Source organism: Spermophilus citellus, assembly GCF_964194105.1.
Source record: "Spermophilus citellus genome assembly, chromosome: 3".
Lineage (NCBI taxonomy): Eukaryota > Metazoa > Chordata > Mammalia > Rodentia > Sciuridae > Spermophilus > Spermophilus citellus.
In genome coordinates this window covers 2,840,838-2,862,270 of record NC_138184.1, presented here as the reverse complement: position 1 = coordinate 2,862,270, position 21,433 = coordinate 2,840,838, and the positions used below count along the sequence as shown (strand labels likewise).

Genomic DNA, 21,433 nt, shown 5'->3' with positions numbered 1-21,433 from the left:
GCCTGGGTGGAGCCAGAGCCTGTGCAGAGGCCCTGGGACTAGACCAAGCCTGACGTGTTGGAGGAGCAGCAGGGAGCCCCCATGGAGGAGGGTGGGGAGAGGAGCTAGGGAGGGGACCTGGTACTCTGGGCAGAGGAGGGGGACTTCACAGGGGTGTCCATCATCGTCTTTACTGGCTTTCTCTCGCCCACTTGGCGGAGGCTGCCTTTGGGAAAGGGAAGGGCACGTCTGGGGCCCTCCTGCCACCCTTGGAAGCACTAGCCTCCCGAGGAGGGAGGGCGTGGGGCACCCCTCTGTGTCCCGACTGTTTTTGCTGATTCCAAGGAGACGGCCTGGGGTCACCAGGCCAAGAGGCCAGACCCTGCCTCCTCCCAGCTCGGGCCGGAGCGGATTGGATGCGCTGGGGCTGGGATCCCATTCTGGAGGGGTCCCAGCAGTGGGCAGGGGACACCCAGGGAGGGCGAGTGTTAGCGCTCTGCTTTGCTGGCCCCCTTGGTCCACCCGTAGCCCACTTGGCGTGGGACCCGAGACTGTCCAAATCCTCTCTGTCACTTCCGGGCCCTGTGGCCTCAGGCCCACGACACCTCCTCCTGGGAGGCTCCCAGGAGACCCAGCCAGCTCCTAGGGCACCTCCAGCTCTGCTCCGCTCCATCTTGGTCTGTATTTTGACCCAAGTCCTTTCTAGAAAGAGACATGTCCCTTCCCTTGTCAGGACACCCCTGCTCTTGCTAAGCAAGTGCTCGTGGGGTGCCAGCACTGGGGCGGAGAGGTCACAGGTGTGACCTTGCTTCCTGCTCAGCACCAGCCTGATGGGCCTCAAAGTTTCCCAAGTGTCAAACGTGTGCCAGGCACTGTTCTAGGTGCTGGCACTCGATGGGAGACAAAACAGGCCTGGCAGAGGGGAGGGATGGAGGCAGCCGAGTGGGTGTCTGGGGAAGGTGAGCCAGCAGAGGGCACAGCTGTGCAAGGGCCCTGGGGCAGGGCCACACCTGGTGTGCCGAGTTCATGGCCAGGCGCCTGTGTGCCTGGAGCAGGGGAGCGAGGCTGGGGGAGGGCAAGGCAGGGAGGCCACCTGCGGACACAGTGGGGCGCCGGGGGTGGGGGAAGCCGAGGCACCAAGATGGTAGCTAGCTAAGGCATCCCGGGGGGCAGGACCTGAGCTGTGTCCATCTGGTGGGTGGAAATGGAGGCAGAGGGCAGGCAGGGGGTTCCCTGGGGCCTGGGAGGGGAGCCCAGCGGCCCCTGAGGCGCTTGGCCTGGTGCGGGCGGGGGCCGTGGGCACAGTCACCAGCCTGTGCTGAGAGCAGGGGAAAGGTGCTGGGCCCTGAGCCCACGCCGGGCCCACAGGCAGGCATGTGACTGCCCCCCCAGTCCCACTGGCCGCCTGCCTCTGCTGGCCCGGCAGCACCCGCCCCAGACCCTATAAGGCCTGGGAACAGGGAGCTCAGGCAGCTGCCAGCTGCAGCCTGTCACCCCGTGGGAGCCTCGCGCACTTAGGTCGGCCGCCTCCTGCGCTGTGACCCGGGCTGCAGGTGGGCACAGGAGCTGCCGGACCACTCAGCAGGGCCACGAGGACCCCATTCCCGCTCCTTCTCTGTCCTTTCTAGCTGTGGAGACCGTCACCATGTCTGCTGCAGAGGAAGGGAGACAGGACCCCCCCAAGTCCAAGGGCAAGGTAAGGGGGGGAACATCCTGCCTGGCCTGGGGACTCCAGCCTCCAAGGTGTCCTCGGCTCTGGGCAAGGCCCCCGTGGGGCGGGAGGGCTGGAGAAGCCTGAGGGCCTCACAGCCTCCAATGCCTTCCCTGTGGCGTGACCCAGGTGAGCCCCGCCCCACCGGCCTCAGTTTCCCATCTGTGCAAGGGCAGCAGCAAGCAGTGGCCTTGGCATTCCGGTGGCCAAGTCCCTTCTGTCCACGGGGCAGGCTGTGTCTGCCCGCTGCTGCGCAGACGTCCAAGGTCACTGTTGCAAAGGCGGGGTGGGGCCGGGGGTCCCTGGGCGGCCGAGCTCACGCTGCCCCACCCCGCAGACCCTGAGCAGCTTCTTCGGATCCCTGCCTGGCTTCAGTTCCGCCCGCAACCTGGTGGCCAGCGCCCAGGGCTCCGGCAGACAGAGCCGGCCAGCAGCCAGCACCACAGGTGCCCCTGCCCCTGAGGCCACCCAGCCTCAGGCCCAGGGTGAGTGGACGGTGGTGGGGTGGGGGTCTGAGTGGGCCCAGGCAGAGGGAGCCCCCAAAGGCACAGCTGCATCCCAGACCCCACGGGCGGCCTGATAGGCGTGAGGACGGGAAGCGAGCTGGCCGTGGGGGCACAGACAGCGTGGGGACAGCACGCTCTCGCAGGCCCCACGCTCTGGGCTCCCACCCGGCTGCTGGTGTCCTGTGGGAAAGGCCGGGGGCTCTGCCCATCCGAGCTCCTGGAGGACTGCGATCCTGGCTCCCAGAGAGGGCAGCAGCTTCCCTGGGGCCACACAGCCTGGGTCTCCTTGTCCCAAGAGTCAGCTGGGACACTCGGGGCAGGCCCAGGACACGCAGAGCAGCTGCTGAGGGAACCCAGGTCTGGGGCGGCCACCAGGGCTGGGCCTCGCTCTGGGCCCGGGGCCCCGGGCAGCTGACTTGTGCCTCACATACCTTGGCCAACAGACGGCTGGCAGCTGCCAGGGGCGGGGCAGGGGCGGCCAGGGCTGTGTGGGCCCGGGGCTGGGCTGGGGCCAGCTGAGGACCCCACCGAGTCCTGCTCCAGGGCAGTGCGCTGCAGGGGGCAGGGAGACCCTGCAGGGGTGAGTGGCTGAGCCTGGTTGGACCCTCGATGTCACCTCCTGCTGTCCCTGGCGGGATGGTTGGGACACTCCTGACCTTTGGGGCTGTGCTGGGAAATTATGCAACAGGCTTCAGGGCAGCTGATCCCAACGGCGTTCCACACCCTCCCTGACAGCTTCTGTCCCCGCAGTGGCCACGGAGCCAGCACAGGTGCCCAGGGGTACAGAAGGACTGACGCGGCCTCCAGAAAAGGTGAGAGGGGCGGGCGGCTGAAGCCTTGGGGCCTCTTCTGGGTGTCCCATTCCTGCCACCTAGGACGGGGAGGAGGCAGGCACGCCCCTGCGGGTCCTGCTGGGGGATCCGCATGGACCCCCCCCCCCCCCCCCCCCGGCTGTCTCCACGCTGTGGAACGGGCTCGGGCTCCACCCGGCTGAGTCCTCCACCGCCCCTCAGGGAAGGCAGCACAGAGGTGCTGAGCCACCGCAGGTCACACAGCAGGGTGTGGCAGGCCGTGGTCTGGACCTTTGGCAGTCACAAGCTCAATAACCCATGCCGCCTCACCCTCATCCTAGAAAGGGGGCCCACTGTGGTATCAGAGTCCCTGAGGCCTGGCTAAGCTGAAAGTCACAGCAGGACAGCAGAGCCCTGGCACCAATCTCCCCAGCACAGGTCCCCAGTCTAGAGCTTTCCATGACTCCCCGCTCTGCTCATCTGCCAGATCCGGGGACCTCAGAGGGCCAAGAAGTGCTGGGCTCACCCCTGAAGGCTCTTGAGCCCCAGTCCAAACACACCTGGCAGCCGGGCATGGGGCCACACCTGTAATCCCAGTGGCTTGGGAGGTTGAGGCAGGAGGATCGCGAGTTCAGAGCCGACCTCAGCAACTCAGGGAGGCCCTGTCTCTAAATATGAAAGGGGCTGGGGGTGTGGCTCAGTGGCCCTGGGTTCATTCTCTGGCACCAAAAACAAACAAAATATACACTCAGCAGCAGAGGCCACACCCCTCTGCATCAATTGAGCACCTACTGTGTTCCCAGGGTTAAGGTGCCCTGATGCATCTCCTTCTCCGTTCCTGAAGGAGATGCCATTGTCATCACCATTTTTCGGGCTCAGAGAAGGACTGTGGCTTGTCTCAGGTCACATCTCGAGTACAGGAGAGAGCTGACTCAAACCCAGTTGTTTCAGAGCCAAGGTGGGCACCTGAGCTAACTGTGGGCAGAGCCAAGTGTGGAGAATGTCAGCTTCTCCAGCCTAGTAACCATGGAAACCGGGGCCAGCTCCTTCCCTGCAGTGCAGCCGTCTTGGCCTTGCAGGGTGCTGAGCAGGATCCCTGGCCGCTATCCCCGCCAGGCCAGCACACCAGTCATGACACCACAAGTGTCCCAGAAGGCAGGACCTCCCCAGTTGAGACCTGTTGAATTAAAAAGCACATGCTTGGGCTAGGTGCGGTGGCACACACCTGTCATCCCAGCAGCTCAGGAGGCTGAGGCAGGAGGATTGGGAGTTCAGAGGCAGCCTCAGCAAAAGCGAGGCACTAAGCAACTCAGTGAGACCCTGCCTCTAAAATGCCAAAAGGACTGGGGATGGGGCTCAGTGGTCGAGGGCCCTGGAACTCAGTCCCCGGTACCGGGGGTGGGGGTGGGGGGTGGGCACACGCTTATAGTATCTCCGGAAGGTGGTGAGCACCAGCCTGCCACCCAGTGTCCTGGGGAGCCTACAGAAATCTGCCCTTCTGGAGGCCAAAACTGATTCAGGTCACCGAGACGTTCTGTCTCCAACCCAATAGTGCCTCTACTCTGGTTATTACTTTTCTAAATCTTGATTTGCTTCTTTTACTCGAGTTCAATTTTCAAAAAGCAATCTGCCGCCAGGCGCAGTGCCACACACCTGTCATCCCAGCGACTCAGGAGGCTGAGGCAGGACGATCACGAGTTCAAAGCCAGCCTCAGCCACTCAGTGAGACCCTGTCTCTAAATAAAACACAAAAAGGTCTGGGGATGGGGCTCAGTGGTTGAGAGCCCCTGAGTTCAATCCCTGATACCAAAAAAACAAACAAAATCCCCCAAACCAATCTGCCTTCTCCACTGCTGCTGGGCAGCCAGGCTTGAAATCTGCCAGAGAATACAACAGGTGACCACAGCACAGGGACCTTCGTGACATGGCCAAGCCTGAGGCCTGGGACCCTGGCGAGTATGCGAGAACCACCAGTGGGGACTCTACGGAATGGGGCGTTGGGAATAACTGGAAAAGACCTTTGGGCGCACTGTAACACCGGGGCCAACGTGGCTGACAAAGGGCCGGTGTGTCCGGTGGGACGGGGCAGTGTTTTCAGGGAGCAGGGCTCTGTGACTGCAGCCGCCGCAGGGCCTGCTGCCAAGGGAGGACGGTGAGCCCCAGGGTGCAGCCCCCCCACTCTGCTGACCACTTGTGCTCTTTCTTTTCAGCCGATGTCAGAGGCCAAAGCCCTGGCATGCTCCCAGGTGACCAGGACCAAGGGGGCCATCTCCTCTGGAGTGGCCAGTGTGATGGATGCAGCTAAGGGCATGGTCCAGGGAGGCCTGGACACCACGCAGTCAGCACTCACGGGCACCAAAGAGGTGCTCTCCAGCGGGGTCATGGGGGCAGTAGACATGGCCAAAGGGGCTGTCCAGGGAGGCCTGGACACTTCAAAGGCCGTGGTCATTGGCACCAAGGACACAGTGACCAGTGGCCTCACTGGAGCAGTGAATGTGGCCAAAGGAACTGTCCAGACCGGCATGGACACCACCAAGACCGTGCTGACTGGCACCAAGGACACTGTCTGCAGCGGGGTGACGGGGGCCATGAATGTGGCCAAAGGAGTAGTCCAGGGGGGCCTGGACACCAGCAAGACCGTGCTGACTGGCACCAAGGACGCAGTGTCCACTGGGGTCATGGGGGCAGTGAATGTGGCCAAAGGAGCTGTCCAGGGGGGCCTGGACACGTCAAAAGCTGTCCTGACAGGCACCAAAAATACAGTGTCCACTGGACTCACCGGGGCAGTGAATGTGGCCAAAGGAACTGTCCAGACCGGCATGGACACCACCAAGACCGTGCTGACTGGCACCAAGGACACAGTGTCCACTGGGCTCATGGGGGCAGTGAATGTGGCCAAAGGAACTGTCCAGACCGGCATGGACACCACCAAGAACGTGCTGACTGGCACCAAGGACACTGTCTGCAGCGGGGTGATGGGGGCCGTGAATGTGGCCAAAGGGGCTGTCCAGGGGGGCCTGGACACGTCAAAGGCCGTGGTCATTGGCACCAAGGACACAGTGACCAGTGGCCTCACTGGAGCAGTGAATGTGGCCAAAGGCACTGTCCAGACCGGCATGGACACCACCAAGACCGTGCTGACTGGCACCAAGGACACTGTCTGCAGCGGGGTGACGGGGGCCATGAATGTGGCCAAAGGAGCTGTCCAGGGGGGCCTGGACACCAGCAAGACCGTGCTGACTGGCACCAAGGACACAGTGTCCACTGGGGTCATGGGGGCAGTGAATGTGGCCAAAGGAGCTGTCCAGGGAGGCCTGGACACGTCAAAAGCTGTCCTGACAGGCACCAAAAATACAGTGTCCACTGGACTCACCGGGGCAGTGAATGTCGCCAAAGGAACTGTCCAGACCGGCATGGACACCACCAAGACCGTGCTGACTGGAACCAAGGACACAGTGTCCACTGGGCTCATGGGGGCAGTGAATGTCGCCAAAGGAACTGTCCAGACCGGCATGGACACCACCAAGAACGTGCTGACTGGCACCAAGGACACTGTCTGCAGCGGGGTGATGGGGGCCGTGAATGTGGCCAAAGGGGCTGTCCAGGGGGGCCTGGACACGTCAAAAGCTGTCCTGACAGGCACCCAAAACGCAGTGTCCACAGGGGTCATGGGCTCTATGAACGTGGCCAAAGGGGCCATACAAACTGGACTGAGCACGACCCAGAATATCGCCACAGGCACCAAGGACACCATCTGCAGTGGGGTGACCAGTGCCATGAACGTGGCCAAAGGTGCTGTCCAGGGGGGCGTGGATACCACGAAGTCTGTGGTCCTGGGCACCAAAGACACTGTGTCCACTGGGCTCACAGGAGCAGTCAACGTGGCCAAGGGGGCCGTCCAGACCGGACTGGACACCAGCAAGGCCGTGCTGACTGGCACCAAAGATGCAGTATCCACTGGGCTCACTGGGGCAGTGAACTTGGCCAAAGGCACTGTCCAGACCGGCATGGACACCACCAAGACCGTGCTGACGGGCACCAAGGACACAGTGTCTACTGGGCTCATGGGGGCAGTGAATGTGGCCAAAGGAACTGTCCAGACTGGTGTGGACACCACCAAGAACGTGTTGACTGGCACCAAGGACACTGTCTGCAGCGGGGTGATGGGGGCCATGAACGTGGCCAAAGGAGCTGTCCAGGGGGGCGTGGACACCACCAAGAACGTGCTGATGGGCACCAAGGACACTGTCTGCAGTGGGGTGACAGGGGCCATGAACATGGCCAAAGGAGCTGTCCAGGGGGGCGTGGACACCACCAAGACCGTGCTGACAGGCACCAAGGACACCGTTTGTGGTGGAGTCACTGGGGCCGTGAACGTGGCCAAAGGAGCTGTCCAGGGGGGCGTGGACACCACGAAGTCTGTGGTCCTGGGCACCAAAGACACTGTGTCCGCGGGGCTCACAGGAGCAGTCAACGTGGCCAAGGGGGCCGTCCAAACCGGACTGGACACCAGCAAGGCCGTGCTGACTGGCACCAAGGACACAGTGTCCACTGGGGTCATGGGGGCAGTGAATGTGGCCAAAGAAGCTGTCCAGGGAGGCCTGGACACGTCAAAAGCTGTCCTGACAGGCACCAAAAATACAGTGTCCACTGGACTCACCGGGGCAGTGAATGTGGCCAAAGGAACTGTCCAGACCGGCATGGACACCACCAAGACCGTGCTGACTGGCACCAAGGACACTCTATGTAGTGGGGTGACGGGGGCCATGAATGTGGCCAAAGGAGTAGTCCAGGGGGGCCTGGACACCAGCAAGACCGTGCTGACTGGCACCAAGGACACAGTGTCCACTGGGGTCATGGGGGCAGTGAATGTGGCCAAAGGAGCTGTCCAGGGAGGCCTGGACACGTCAAAAGCTGTCCTGACAGGCACCAAAAATACAGTGTCCACTGGACTCACCGGGGCAGTGAATGTGGCCAAAGGAACTGTCCAGACCGGCATGGACACCACCAAGACCGTGCTGACTGGCACCAAGGACACTCTATGTAGTGGGGTGACGGGGGCTGTGAATGTGGCCAAAGGAGTAGTCCAGGGGGGCCTGGACACCAGCAAGACCGTGCTGACTGGCACCAAGGACGCAGTGTCCATTGGGGTCACTGGGGCAGTGAATGTGGCCAAAGGAACCGTCCAGACTGGCATGGACACCACCAAGAACGTGCTGAGGGGCACCAAGGACACTGTTTGTAGTGGGGTGACAGGGGTGATGGATGTGGCCAAAGGAGCTGTCCAGGGGGGCGTGGACACCACCAAGACCGTGCTGTCGGGCACCAAGGACACCGTCTGCAGTGGGGTGACTAGTGCTGTGAACATGGCCAAAGGAGCTGTCCAGGGGGGCCTGGACACCACAAAGTCTGTGGTTATGGGTGCAAAGGACACTGTGTCCACTGGGCTCAGTGGGGCTGCAAAAGTGGCTAAGGGGGCCGTCCAGATAGGCGTGGACACCACCAAGACCATGCTGCCCGGCACCAAGGACACCGTCTGTGGTGAGGTCACCCATGCGGTGAGCCTGGCCCAAGGAGCCATGCAGGGGGCCCTGGACCCCAGCACCACTGCACTGACCAGCACCCAAGGGGCCCTGAGCGAGGCGGTGGCGGGGCAGCAGAGGGCCTCAGCTGTGTGCCAAGGAACCACTGGCTTCGCCATGCTTCAAGACGAGCTGGAGGGGCTGGGGGAGATCTTCCACCCCATGAGCTCCGAGGAGCAAGGTGAGTGGGGCCGCGGGAGGGCAGTCTCCCTGCCCGGGGCGCCCAGCCACCCTGCAGGGCGGCCTGGGCTAAAGGCTTCTTCCCCTCCAGCTCAGCTGGCGGCCTCCGGGCCGGGGCCCCGGGTGCTCTCGGCCGACCAGGGAAGCTACTTTGTCCGCCTCGGTGACCTGGCCCCGGGCTTCCGCCAGCGGGCTTTTGAACATGCCTTGAGCCACCTGCAGCACAACCAGTTCCAAGCCAGGGACACACTGGCTCAGCTCCAGGACTCCTTCCAGGTGGTAAGAGACTCCCCCTCCCGGGCCCCCTGCCCCCAGACCCTTCAAATGCCCCTGTGCCAAGGCATCCACAGGGCCTCAGCACTAGGCCCAGGCCATGCTGTGCAGAGAGCAGGTGGCAGGGTGGCCCTCTGAGGCATGTTCTGGCCAACAAGGCGGCAGTGTGAAAGCCTGGAGAGGACAGAGACAGCAGGACAGCAACCTGGGTGGGCACGTGCCAGGAGCTGGGCACAGTGGTGCAGTGGGAAGCTGGGAGGGGCGCCACAGGCTGGTACAGCTGGAGCAGCTGGGCTCGGGGTATACTGCAAACGTGGAGCACCCAAAGGTGTGTGGGTGAGGACGGAAGGCCCTGGTGACGACAGGAGGAAAGCAGGGTGCTGGGCAGCTGGGGACGGAACCCTGAGACTGGCTTTGGCCCTGGAGGCTTCTGCAGGAGCAGCAGGCTCAGTCTCACTGCAGGGAAGGCTGGAGTGAAGGCCCTGTGTGGGACAGGACAACAGGTCCTGGGAGGGCCGGGTGTATGTGCTGGGGACACAGCGACCAACAGTGAGGTAAGAAACATCCAGTGAAGGACAGTGATGGACAGTTAGTGACAGGAAGGGACAGAGCCACTTCCCGCAGTGCGCAGGGAGGGCTCACCCAGAGGCAGCCTGGAGGAGTATGCCAGGGCTGAGTGGGCAGCACATGTCAAGGCCCTGAGGCCAGAGCATGCTAGGAGGGGTCAAGGGACAGATAGGAACCTGAGTGACCCCTGCAGAGAGAATGATGGGGTGTTGGTGGGGATAAGGCCATAGATGTCCCTGAGGCTAGACCACACGGGCCTAGTGAGGACTTGGGTTTTACTTGGGAAGCCATGTAGGGTCCTGGGCTGAGCGTGCCATGATCCCACTGGCAGTCCACCTGAGCACCTCAGGGGATGGGACTGTGTCCTCAACACAGAGGAGCCCACTGCTCATGGCCTTTCTGCCAGGCCATGGGGAAGGTCTGGTTGTGAGACTCTAAGGCCAGCACACTATGAACGTCCCCAGTCCCGGCCAAGGCAACCATCATGTCCCCAGTGCATCTCTCTTTCTAGATTGAGAAGGCCATGAAGGCTCCACAAGGACAGCTGTGCCTGGACCGGGGATCAAGTGCCAGAGCAGAAGATCTGGGTCCCCAAGAGGTGTGTCTGGTACTGGGTGGACCCCCTCCAGCCTGGCCCTGGGTCCGCTCACCGTGCTCCTTCCTCCCACAGGCGCAGGACACAGCGGCTCTGTCCAGGGTGTGCACCCTCCTCAGGCAGCTGCACACAGCCTCCAGCAGTCTGGCCTCCGGCCTCCAGGGCCTGCCGGCCGGGCTCCAACAGCAGGTCGGGCAGATGCGGCACAGCCTCTGTGAGCTCTACGGCATCGTGTCCTCGGCTGGGTCCATTGGGGAGCTGCCAGCCGAGCGCCTGGCCCAGAGCCGAGCAAGAGTGAGCCAGGCATGGCAGGGGCTGGACCAAGTGCTAGATGGCCTGCAGCACAGGCCCCCGCTTGGCTGGCTGGTGGGGCCCTTCGCCTTGGCCCCTGGTGGGCAGCCATAGGCATCTGCAGACCAGAGTGCAAGTGTCTCCTACTGCTTGCACTGCCCAGGGAGCCACGCTCAGAGCCTCCTCTTGGCCCCCAATCCAGCTCTGGTCCCTCAGAGCCCTGGGCCCTACAGGCTAGAGCTGGCCGAAACAGGAGCCATAGGGCACGTGACTATCTGAGTTCAGCCACCATGCTCCAGGGCCTAGGCCTGTGTCCCCACTCCTTTCTCCCCTCTCCTGACCTAGGAGCTGGGCTCGCTCAGACCGCTGACCAGGGCCCCGCCTGAAGCCCTCCAGTGAGCACGTCAATTGGGAGAATGGAAACGCGCCCAGTGTAAGGTGTGCCCCACTTGCCCCACTGCAGACTCCTTATCTTTAGGGGGCTCTTCTAGGCCCTCAATGTGGCTCCACTGCTATTGTCTTACGGGTGGCTCCCACGACCACCTGGCTCTGAAAGCAATCCCAAAGCCCTGAGAAACCACAGTCTTTTTTTCTCATTTGGTACCAGGGATTGAACCATTGAACCAAGGGACACTTAACCACTGAGCCACATCCCCAGCCTCTTTTTTATATTTTATTTAGAGACAGGATCTCACTGAGTTGCTTAGGGCCTCACTAACTTGCAGAGGCTGGCGCTGGCTTTGAACCTGTGATCCTCCTGCCTCAGCCTCCTGAGCTGCTGGGATTACAGGTGTGGCCACCATACCCGACCCATATGGTCCCCCCAACCCAGTACTGGGTATGGAACCCAAGACCTCCCACATGCCAGAGAAGTGCCCCACCGCTAAGCTCCGCTCACAGTCCTTTTATTTTGAGATAGGGTCTTGCTAAGCTGTCCTGGATGGCCTTGAACTTAAGATCTTCCTGCCTCAGCCTCCTACCTAGGTGACAGGTGCACCCCCATACCTCATACGTAAGGTGTCTTGAGAACCTTGCTCCCTCGTTGCAGAATTGTGTTAGAATACCACGGCCACTCTGAGACAGACGCTCGTCACCTCTGCTAGCAGCCATTGAGGCTGAGAAAGGGCTTTCTGAGGACAAAGCTGCTGCCAGCCAGCAGAGTCACCTCCACAGCTCTGCACTGGCTTGGCTGTTGGGTGAGGGAAGTGACAAACCAAGCTACTTCCTGTCTCTGGCCACTTACCCACAGTCCTCTGGTCCTTGAGGAGGCAGAGGGGACGGAGCCTGACAGAGCCTGCTCAGCATGCTTTGAGATCTGGGTTAGGCCAAGGCCTGCCTGGGTGATAACTATGGAGACCCCTTCTTCCCTAGCCATACTCCCCTTGATCTTCAGGGGGACCCTGAGAGGGGGATGAGGACATTGGAGCTGCATCGATCAGAAAAACTGACAGGTGACCAACCAGCCCGCTTTCCAGTTCTAACCCTCTCCTCTCCTTGCCCCGAGTGCCCAGAGATGGGGACACTCAGGGTGTCCATGAGCCAGGAGCTTCCTTGCTGCTGGGCCCCACTCACTGCTACAGTGGGGAGCAGCTGCCTCATGGAAAGCCAGTGACCAGAGACCTGCTCAGCCGCCCTTCCCAGAACCCTGCAGCACAGTGATGACCATGTTACATCGAAACTTGCATCTCTTTTTTAAACACCATCTTCTCAGAAAAGGACCCAGGTCCTTTGAGCTCCAGCAGGTGCAGGATGGGTGAGCTGCTTCGCCCAAGGGTCACAGTGGATGCCTGGAGTGGTGCAGGACCAGGTCACATCAGCTTAGCTCTAAGCTGGAGAAGCTGTGCCTCAGATGACAGAGCTACTCTTGAGTGCCCAGCCAGCTCTGCCAAGGCTCCTTCTGTCTGTGCCACATGCAGTCACTAGACGGCGGGGCCAGGACATCAGGTCCATCCAAACCAAACCTGGGTCTGAGGCTCAGGAGTTCCTCCCTGCAGACCACACCTACTTCCCATCTGGATAGGGGAACTTGGTCATCACAGGCAGGGGACAAACATTAGAAGCCACTGTTGAAAGAACTACCAAGTAATAGGTGTCCATACAGCAGAGTCATGAGGTGGGGTCACCCTCTTGCACCCGTGAGGAAGGCCACACGCCAAGCTCACAGGAGCTGGCAACGCAGTTGGCACGAGCGGGGAGGCCCACACCAAGGCTCATGCGGGGTAAAAGCTCAATAGAGGAGACAACTGCAGCACCCCTCTAGGCACCAATGCCTCCTACAGCCTAGGGGCGACAGACACACTAGAGTCAGGGCACATAAGCTGGGACATTCAGGGAAGGTGTACTCTGCACTCTGCCCTCTGAGCCACCTCTGTTCCTGCTTGGCCTGCCCGCGCCAGGCTGCCAAAGGCAGGAAGAGCCACCCCGCAGCCTCTGTCTGAGCTGTGACGTTCCGAGCCTCGTTTCTCCTCCTCTCCTGGGGGCCCTGCTCCATCCAGCCTCCTTTGCCACTAGCACCATAGGGCCTGAGGTACTGCAAAAACAGTCACTCTCACTGTTCATGGTGGCCCAGTAGCTTGACCCTCTGTCCCCTAAGGGCCTCTGACAGCTGCAAACTGCTCCCTGGCCTTGGGCCCCGCTTCCCCACCAGTGATGTTGGAAAACCAAGTCAATAAAAGCAATCTTTTTTCATTAAAAAACCCTTTATAGTCATTTCATGTCGGTCAGAAATCACAGAAATTAGGCAGAAAAAAACCCAAGGAGACAAATACAAACAGCACAGCGTTTCCCCAAAAGTTCTCTGCTCTCATGGGAGGCTGGGAAAGAGACGGGGCAGGCCTAGGACTCTACTGTGGCTGAGCTGGGCCAAGGCCAGGGCTGCCGGGCTCAGCTCTCCTCGTCCAGGGACTCCGAGTCCAGCTGCGCCCTCTCGTGCTCCTGCTCCTCGCTCCCAGGCCTGTCCAGATCGGGGCCCTCCCGTAGGCTGCTGGTGGGGCACAGCAAAGGTGGCACATGAGGCTGTACTGGCCCTGTCCCTACCTCTGGAGCTGTCAGGCAGGGCCAGTCCTGAGGAAGAGCTGGTCCTGGCCCCAGGCACTGCCTTGCTCTCCTCTCCTGCCCGGCCCACTGCTAGGCGACTGAGAGCACCTGGAGCGCAGCGCCCACCAGCTGTGGACGTGCCGCGTGGGAGGCAGATGGGCAATCACAGAGCAGGGCTGGGTGAGTGGGCACTGAACTAACCAGCCTCACCTGCCAGACACAGCCCGTGGCCTCAGCCCTGGCTGCAGGCAGGGACTGGTGCTCACAAACTGTGCCTGCCTGTCCCACGGGTCTGCAAAACAGCACCTGCCCAGGACGCCTGGCCCAGGCAGCTCAAAGGCCTGGAGCTGCCCGAGGGGGGGCACTGTTGGCCAGTGCCAGCCAGGTGGACCAAAGGCTAGCTGCGAATTTGTGACGGGGGTCCAAAGTGGAGGGAACATCTCTGGGACTCTTCCCAGCAAGACCAGGTCCATCAAGAACCAGTGATAAGACAGTGGGGTACACTGCCCACTGCCTCCTCCCACAAAGGCTCCCCTCTTGCAGGTGACACTCACTTGTTGTGCAGATCTTCAGAGGAGCCACGTCTCAGGCCCTCCTCAGAGTCCTGCCCGTCCTCCTGCTCCTTGTCCTCCACATTCTCCCCTTTCTGGGACATGGCCTCACCATTCACAGGCGCTGAGAGACCTGGAGGACAGAGGGCCATGGCACACTGCTGGACTAGGTCTGGGATTCCCTTACCCTTTTTGTCCAGAGTGAGTCGGCTTTGAGACAATATGCTGAAGGACGGTGAAGGACAGACGACCCTCCTCAAAGGGTCACCCACGAGGTGCTAGCTGGGTGAGTCACTTCTACAGCCAGCTCCAGGCCCTCAGGGCACCAGTCTTAAGAGAGGGGGGCCGCAAGTGACAACAGGGAAGAGCACATCTCAGCCTGACATATAAATAAAGAGCAGCCTCAGGGCTGTCCTGACTGGCCTTCAGCCAAGCCACCTGGTATGAAGGGCTGACCTGAGCACCTACAGTTGGGACCACCTGACCCTGGCCACCCTACGAATCCCTCTGTGCTCTCAATGCCTCCAGCCTCCTCAGCCACCTGGGGCCCAGAAGCTAGGCTGAGCCTCGCACCCACACTGCCACAGCTGCCTTTCTGGGAACTCCCAGCTGCTGGCCTCACACACACTTGGATCCCAGGGGCACGTGTGGCCCCCAGGCATCTGGGCTATGGGCCCACAAGCAGCACAGGCACCTGCCATCACGAGCAGGCACTGTCAAGGCCTCAAGGCCACCTGCACCCTGTCTGGCACTCAGCAGAGCCAGAACACCCTTTGCCACCTATGCCGGGATGGAATCCGGTCTGCAGACGCTACCAACAGGAACACTCACTCCAGACAGTCTGGGGAAGAGAGCAGAGCTGGGTTCCCACCCAAAACATCCTGCAAGCACCTGCTCTCCTGGCCAGGAGACCAAGGCTCAGAGGCCCATCCCACCCCTCACCGGTGCTGGGCTCCTCCTCCACCTTCTCCTTGGGGGCCTCTTCCCCAGCCAGCTTCTCCTCAGCCTTCTCTGCCTCGGCCTTCTCCTTCTCTGTTCCAGTTTTGTTCACTTTCTGGATCGCCTCAATCTTTGGTCCCAGGACCCGTGACTTGAGCCGAGTATAGACTTCTGCCGCCTTCTCCATCACATCCTTGTTGGCCTTATATCGGCGAATCTGGCCACCAGGAGGCCCCACTTACTGAAGGCAGCTGGCCTTGCCCACCCCAGACCCTCCTCTCCAGTTGAGGCTGCCACCCTCCATGGAGTGCCCACAGCCACCAGCCCACCAGGAACCCCAGCTCAGGCATTCCTGACTGTGCCTGGCCCACCACAGGCCCATCCCTAGTCCCACCACACCTTCTTCAGTGTGGCCACCACATCTGTGTTCTTCTGTAGGATCTGAGAGGTCACCTGCAGGGTCCCTAGTTCTTCCAGTGCATTAAGACACCTCTTCACGTCCTGTCGGATGGGGAGTGAAAAATGGCAGCTCTGGGCAAGAGATATCCTGGCCTCTCTGCAGGGAAGGCTGCATCCTGCAGAGCAGTGCCACTTACTGTGCCACTGGCAGGGACTCAGGACAGGCAGGGAGAACCCAGAATCCCACTGTTGGGGATCCTCCTGAGGCGCCCCTGCTGGTGAAGCTAGGCACTGCCTTTGGCAAGGCCATCCCAGGCCTTCAGCTGACGGAATGAGGGACTCCACCAGTGGGGCCCTGGATTTGCCCAAGCTTCCCAAGAATTCTAAGGAAGCCCTGGATGCAAGGTGGCAGAGGGGACCACACGGCTCAGGGAAGTGGCTGTGCTATGATACCATGGCCCCAAAAATGTCTTACCGGGTTGTCAACCTTGAGGGCAAACTTGATCTCACTGTGCAGTTTCTGGAGTTTCTCCTCCACAGAAGGTTCTAGGGCCAGGAAAGACAGTAAGCGGCAGGACTTAGCGAGCCTCCAGGCCCAGGCCACAGGAGTACCCAGCTGGGGCAATGCCTCAAGACCCCCAGAGGAGCCAGGGTAGGGGGTTAAGAGGGAAGGGGGCAGCTAAGCCCACCCTGCACATGCTCCAGCCCCCGCCTCAGGGGTGCTGAAGACCTGCCTAGCGCTCTCTCGGACCAGAGAACCCCACCTCCATGCACTTGCCCCCACCCCCAGCAGACTCGGGATGCGAAGCCCAGGCTGCTGGCTCTTCACCTTTCTTCTTCTCCACCTTCCGGTCTAACTGGAACCCTTCAGACCGCTTTCGGGTTCGTTCTACCTTCATGGGCCTGTGGAGAGGCACCCCATCATATGGAACCCAGCAAACCATATAGTCCTCCCACCCAGGAACTAGCGCCTGGGGGTGGACCCACCCAGAGGGCAGAAGGAAACCTTTAGGAGGCCCCAGGGGCTGGGTTCAAGGACAGGTCAGAGCTTGTCACTATCTAGCTCCAGGACAGGACCAAGTCAGCTACAGGCCTCAAGTAGACCAAGACCCAGCCCCTCTAGCGGTGTGCTAGAACTCCTCCTCTACCCCTGTGGCAGAGGGCTGGCAACAGAAAGCGCTTGAGTTATATTCCAACGAAAGCGAGCACGCTTGGCATCCCAGTGACTCGGGAGGCTGGGGCAGGAAGATCACAATTTTGAGGCCAGCCTCAATAACTCAGCAAGACCCTGTGTCAAAATAAAAAACAAGGGGCTGGGGTTGAGGCTCAGTGGTAGCGTGCTCGCCTCGCACGTGTGAGACCCTGGGTTCAATCCTCAGCACCACATAAAAATAAACAAACAAAATAAAGATATTGTGCCCATGTATAACTTAAAAAAAATTTTTTTTTAAAAATTAAAAATTTAAAAAACCCAAAAGGACTGGGGCAACTTGGCTCATCGGTAGAGCGTCTTCGGTTTATCCCAGTAACAAGGAAAAAAAGCAAGCAAGTCGCACATCACACTCCACGGCACAGCAGTCAGAGGGCCACGCTGGCCGGTTCTCCCGGGCTGTCGGTTCACCAATGGCTGGAATTCCATTTACAAAGAGGGCCAGGGATGGGCTCCACCTCCCTCCCTCAGTGGGTCTCAGAACCAAAACTACCAGGCTGGGGCTCGGCTGCTGCCCTTGGCCCTGTGGACACTGGCCGAGTCCTCCTCTGGGGGAGGCGTCCTGGGCACTGCAGGATGCTGAGCAGCATCCCTGGCCTTCACCTGCTCCACACCAGGAGCTCCTCCAGTCATGACAGCCACCACTGCCCCCAAGTGTCACCAGGGGTACCTAGGGGCAGAACTCCTAGCCTTGGGAAGGACCACAATCCCGGAGCCCTGGCTCCCCGTCAACTTGAACCCTCAAGTGGATTTGGCTCCAGGGCTAAATTCCAAAGCCAGGCCTCGATGAGGGAGGAGACCTCCTGGGAGGCGGAGAAGCACGGGGTCCAGGCTGGGGTGAGGCTGGGGGCTGTGGAGCTGACCTGGCTCTGGGCTTCTCCTCAGGCCGCCCTCTTTTCTCCTTCTGGCTGGGTTTCCTCGGGGGGTCTGTGCTTTGCGGTTGCAACTTCTTGGTCGCTTTCTTTGCCTACAGCAGCCAGGGCCAGGGGTGGGGTTGGACCATAGGTGGTGGGGCTCATGGTCCCAGACCCCAGACCACCCCACCTAGAGCTGCAGCTCCCCACTCCGTGGCCCTTCTCCCTGCCTGCAGCTGGTGGGCAGGAGGCGGACGAGGTAGAACCACGTGTGGCCTTCCGAGGTCGACTCCTGTTCTCTGGCCCTGAGAGGGCTAAGCAGACTTGGGAGTCCAGGGCTCCACCAATGGGGGGACTGAGCCACATTCTTGCCCAGCAGCTCAGGGTGGGGTGGGGACCCCTCCTCTGCCAGGAGCTGGGTTCCCCTTTGTAAATAAAGGGGGTGATGGAGAGAAGAGGTATTTTTCCAGGTTCCAACAAAGAAAGAAGACCTGGCCTGGGGTTGCCATCATGTGGGGTCCCTGGGCTCAGACTATGAGGCCAGACTGAATTCTGCCAGACTGCCAGCGTCCCAAGTTAGAGAGCTTAATGGGACCACAGCCCAAGGCACAGAACAGGCTGACCAGCTGCCACCACTCCTCAGATCCCTAACTGCTCCCACACCCACCCACAAGCTGTTTGTTCCCTTACAGTGGCTAGAGGGCACGTGTGAACACCTAAAATCAGACCTCTCTCCCCTCTGCCTATAGCCTCCATGGCTCCCACCTCACTCAGGGTCAAAGGCCAAGTCCTCCCCATGGCCCATAGGTCCCTGTAGGACTTGCCCCATGCCCTTCCTGCCTCCCTCCTTCCTCTTTTCCCCTTGTTCCCTCTGCTCCAGCCAGGAGCCCCTCACTGTGCCTCTAGTATGTGAGGCCTCAGGGCCTTTGCATGGGTGGTAACTGCTGCCTAGAATGCTTTTCTCCCTAGATCCCCTCTCACTTCATTGGCTCCTTCCTTAAATGTCACCTTCTCAACTAAGGGATCTACTCCTATTTAAAGTGGAAAAGAGGCTGGGGATGTATTTGGTGGTGAGGCCTTGCTGGCATGTGTAAAGCCCGGGGTTCCATCCTAGCACCACAAAAATGGAAACCGTACCACTCTCCAGTTTGAGCCTTGGACACCCACGTCACTAGGGCTCTTCGTCAGCTCCCCCAGCCTGGGCTTCCAGGCCCACTCACTGCTTCGGCACTTCCTCCCCGGCAGGTGAAGGAACTGTACACTAAGGCCACAACAGGGTGATGGGGACAAACACAGGCAGCAGCCCCTGCCACCCTCCAAGGCACACACCTCTCTCTCTAGGTCAGCCTCCGGCTCTGAGTCAGAGGAGGACGGGGGTCCACGGGCCCGGGCCCGGCGGCCGCGCTTCCTGAGGGGCTCGTCCTCCGTCCTGAGCTCCTCTCCACTGCTGCCGCCACTGCCCCCACACTCAACGTCCCCACGCTCCGCACGCTCCCGTCGCCGCTCCTTCTCCTCCTTCTCCTGCTCCCGTAGCCGCCTCAGCTCCTCTTCCTGCTCACGCCTCCGCCGCGCCTCCAGCTCCCGCCGCCGCTCCTCATCCCGACGCTTCCATTCACTGATGCGGTCCACTTCGTCACTGTCGCTGGGGCAAATGGCATTGAGGCCTCTGGTTCCCTCTGGACTCTGCCCCAGGACCCCAGCCCACCTCACACCTGGATTCTGTCCTAGGTGGACAGAGGACTTGGCCTGAACTCATACTGCCACCCCGAGACTGAGCCACAAGTAACCCTGGCTGACACCTACCTGTCACTGCTGGAGGAGGATGGTGGCCGCTCAGGCTTTGGTTTCCGCCCTCGGGGCTTTGGGGGAGGCTTCTCAACTGTGGAAGGGGGGAGGGGGTGGTTCGTCCACCATCACTCCCAGGGCTGCTGGGTGAGGAGGACAGGGACGGGAAGCCTGCCCCAGCTCCCTAGCAGAGGCGGCCCAGAGTAGCAGCTGCAGAGAGCAGGCCTCAGCCCCGGGTCAGCCCTACCTGGCTTTCTGCCACGTGGAGGCTTCTTGACAGACACATCCGAGTCGGAGGAGGAGGGGGAAGAGGAGGAGGAAGACGCTGACCTCTCCAAGGCTACTGGCTCCTCCTTAGCCCCGTCTGAATCTGCTTTGGATTCCGAGTCAGAGGCTGATGGCACCTTCTGGAAAGTGACAGGGCCAGCCAGGAGGTCAGGAGGCTGAGGGGTGGGATGGGAGGCCAGGTACACAGGGCAAGGAGAGGCTGAATCTGCCCTGGCCCGCCCCCCATTCAGGGCTCACTCTGAGCATCCCATCACCCCCTAAATCCACCCCCATCTCCACAGTGAAAACACAGGGCCACAGGCAGCCCTGGCATCTTGGGCCACGGCTGGATCCTTCACTTGGGGTAAAGGGCCTCTCCCCAGGCCTCACTTCCTCACAGGTGACAGGGAGCAGAGCAGAGCTCCGGGGTTTGGTGGCAGGATCGTCGTGCAGTCCTACACAGGGGCTACCCAGACAAGCTGCTTCCTTTGCCTTCAACCGCCCAGCCCCAACAGATAGTGCAAGCATACAGGGACACAGCGACACAGCTTTGTACACACTCTGGTACACCGACACACGTTTACAAACACACAACACACTCATGCACAAAAAAAACTCAGTGACACACAAAACACATCCATGGACACACCACCCACACTTATTCATGCTCATATTAGCAGACACACACACACAATCAGACACAGGAACCCTTGAGGCTGTATCGTTCCAGAATCCACTTTTCCAAGCCTGATGGCGGCCTCTCAGCACCTGATCCTGGTGCAGCATGAGCACGTGGGCGTTCAGAAACCTGCTGCTCTGTGGCACCTGCCTGCGGCCCGGTCCCCCTTCCCACAAGGGCCAAACTCTGCACTGAGGGCAGGGCCTGGCACCGTGACAAGAAGCCCTGGGTGAGCAAGGGAACAAAACCGACAGGGTCTACCTTTTTCTTCCGTCCTCCCAGAGGGCCCCGTCGAGGCGCTCGGACCACGGCTTTCTTCTCGGGGGTGAAGTCCTGGGTGAAGAGACAGGAGCTTCAGGGTCCGTTGCTGACTGGCTCCCTCACAGGCCCCCGAGCCCCCCATCAAGGAGCTGCTGCCTGCTGACCTGGTCACTGGTCTTTGCTGACTCTGATGAGCTCTCCGAGTCCTCTGCAGATGGAGACACACTGGCCTCATCCAGGTCGCTGGAGGCTTTTCGAGCTCGTTTTGAGACTGACATCTGTGAGGGAACAGTCTGGTCATATCAGCGGCTGAGAAACCTGTGATCCCCACCTGGTTCCTCATAGCTCAGTAGAGGTCAATCCTAGAAGCTTTCACGGGAATCTTTGAGAATCTAATAAAAACCAGGGATCCAATCTTGAGGACATAATAGTCAGTGAAATGAGCCTGTCACACTAGGTGACACACTGCAGGACTCCACTCACAGGAGTTGTCAGAGCCACAGACACAGGAAGCAGAAGAGAAGGAGCCTGGGGCTGGGAGGGGCTGGGTTTAGTGTTGAGTGGAAGAAGCTTCAGTTTAAGTTGGAAAGTTCTAGAGATCTATGGCAGTGATGGCGCACACCACATGAATGTGCCTGATACCACTGAGTCATACACTTAAGGATGGTTAGTGGCGCACACCTGCAATCCCAGAAGTTCAGGAGGCTGAAACAGGAGGATCACAAGTTCAAGGCCTCCTCAGGAACTTTAGTGAGGTCCTAAACAACTCGGCAAAACCCTGCTTCTAAATAAAATATAAAAAAGGGGTGGGAGGGGCTGGGGTGTAGCTCAGGGGCAAAACGTTTGACTCACATTTGCAAATCCCTGGGTTCAATTCTAGGCGCGCGAGTGCGCGCACGAGCGTGCACGCACATACACACACACACACACACACACACAAAGAATGGTAGTGGGATGTTATTTGAGCTTCAGGTCAA

General features: G+C 60.4%; 2 protein-coding genes across 5 annotated transcripts in view; one reads left to right on the top strand and one right to left on the bottom strand.

The window, feature by feature from the left end:
• The first annotated feature begins 1,069 nt into the window (after positions 1-1,069).
• PLIN4 (perilipin 4) lies at positions 1,070-13,171 on the top strand. 3 transcript variants are annotated; one of them, XM_081287788.1, is made up of 7 exons: positions 1,074-1,675; positions 2,028-2,175; positions 2,932-3,008; positions 5,198-8,750; positions 8,841-9,028; positions 10,101-10,187; positions 10,260-13,171. In XM_081287788.1, exons 1-7 carry the CDS (start codon positions 1,625-1,627, stop codon positions 10,587-10,589), a joined length of 4,434 nt encoding a protein of 1,477 aa, XP_081143914.1. In that variant the 5' UTR covers positions 1,074-1,624; the 3' UTR covers positions 10,590-13,171. The 3 variants fall into 3 exon arrangements, with proteins under 3 accessions (XP_081143916.1, XP_081143914.1, XP_081143915.1); XM_081287789.1 differs by having other exon boundaries at positions 1,075-1,675; positions 2,947-3,008; XM_081287790.1 differs by lacking the exon at positions 10,101-10,187 and having other exon boundaries at positions 1,070-1,675.
• Positions 12,911-21,433, bottom strand: part of HDGFL2 (HDGF like 2) — a 23,909-nt gene continuing 15,386 nt past the window's right edge. Inside the window, exons 5-16 of one of the 2 annotated variants that reach the window (XM_081287808.1) lie at positions 20,621-20,734; positions 20,457-20,528; positions 19,497-19,656; positions 19,268-19,343; positions 18,794-19,106; positions 17,474-17,577; positions 16,230-16,303; positions 15,876-15,946; positions 15,401-15,502; positions 15,005-15,218; positions 14,066-14,195; positions 12,911-13,455 (exon numbers count right to left, since the gene is read on the bottom strand). In XM_081287808.1, the coding sequence (XP_081143934.1) occupies positions 13,359-13,455; positions 14,066-14,195; positions 15,005-15,218; positions 15,401-15,502; positions 15,876-15,946; positions 16,230-16,303; positions 17,474-17,577; positions 18,794-19,106; positions 19,268-19,343; positions 19,497-19,656; positions 20,457-20,528; positions 20,621-20,734 (1,527 nt within the window). In that variant the 3' untranslated portion in view covers positions 12,911-13,358. Of the gene's footprint in view, positions 13,459-14,065; positions 14,196-15,004; positions 15,219-15,400; positions 15,503-15,875; positions 15,947-16,229; positions 16,304-17,473; positions 17,578-18,793; positions 19,107-19,267; positions 19,344-19,496; positions 19,657-20,456; positions 20,529-20,620; positions 20,735-21,433 lie in introns of both variants that reach the window. The other variant, XM_081287807.1, reaches the window with a different exon arrangement.

Bases quoted from the DNA above. Each gene is read 5' to 3' on its own strand.
- PLIN4 (XM_081287788.1), top strand. From the start codon at position 1,625: ATGTCTGCTGCAGAGGAAGGGAGACAGGACCCCCCCAAGTCCAAGGGC. The intron at 1,676-2,027 runs GTAAGGGGGGGA...CCCACCCCGCAG, and splicing joins CCCCCAAGTCCAAGGGCAAG to ACCCTGAGCAGCTTCTTCGG. The intron at 3,009-5,197 runs GTGAGAGGGGCG...CTTTCTTTTCAG, and splicing joins TGACGCGGCCTCCAGAAAAG to CCGATGTCAGAGGCCAAAGC.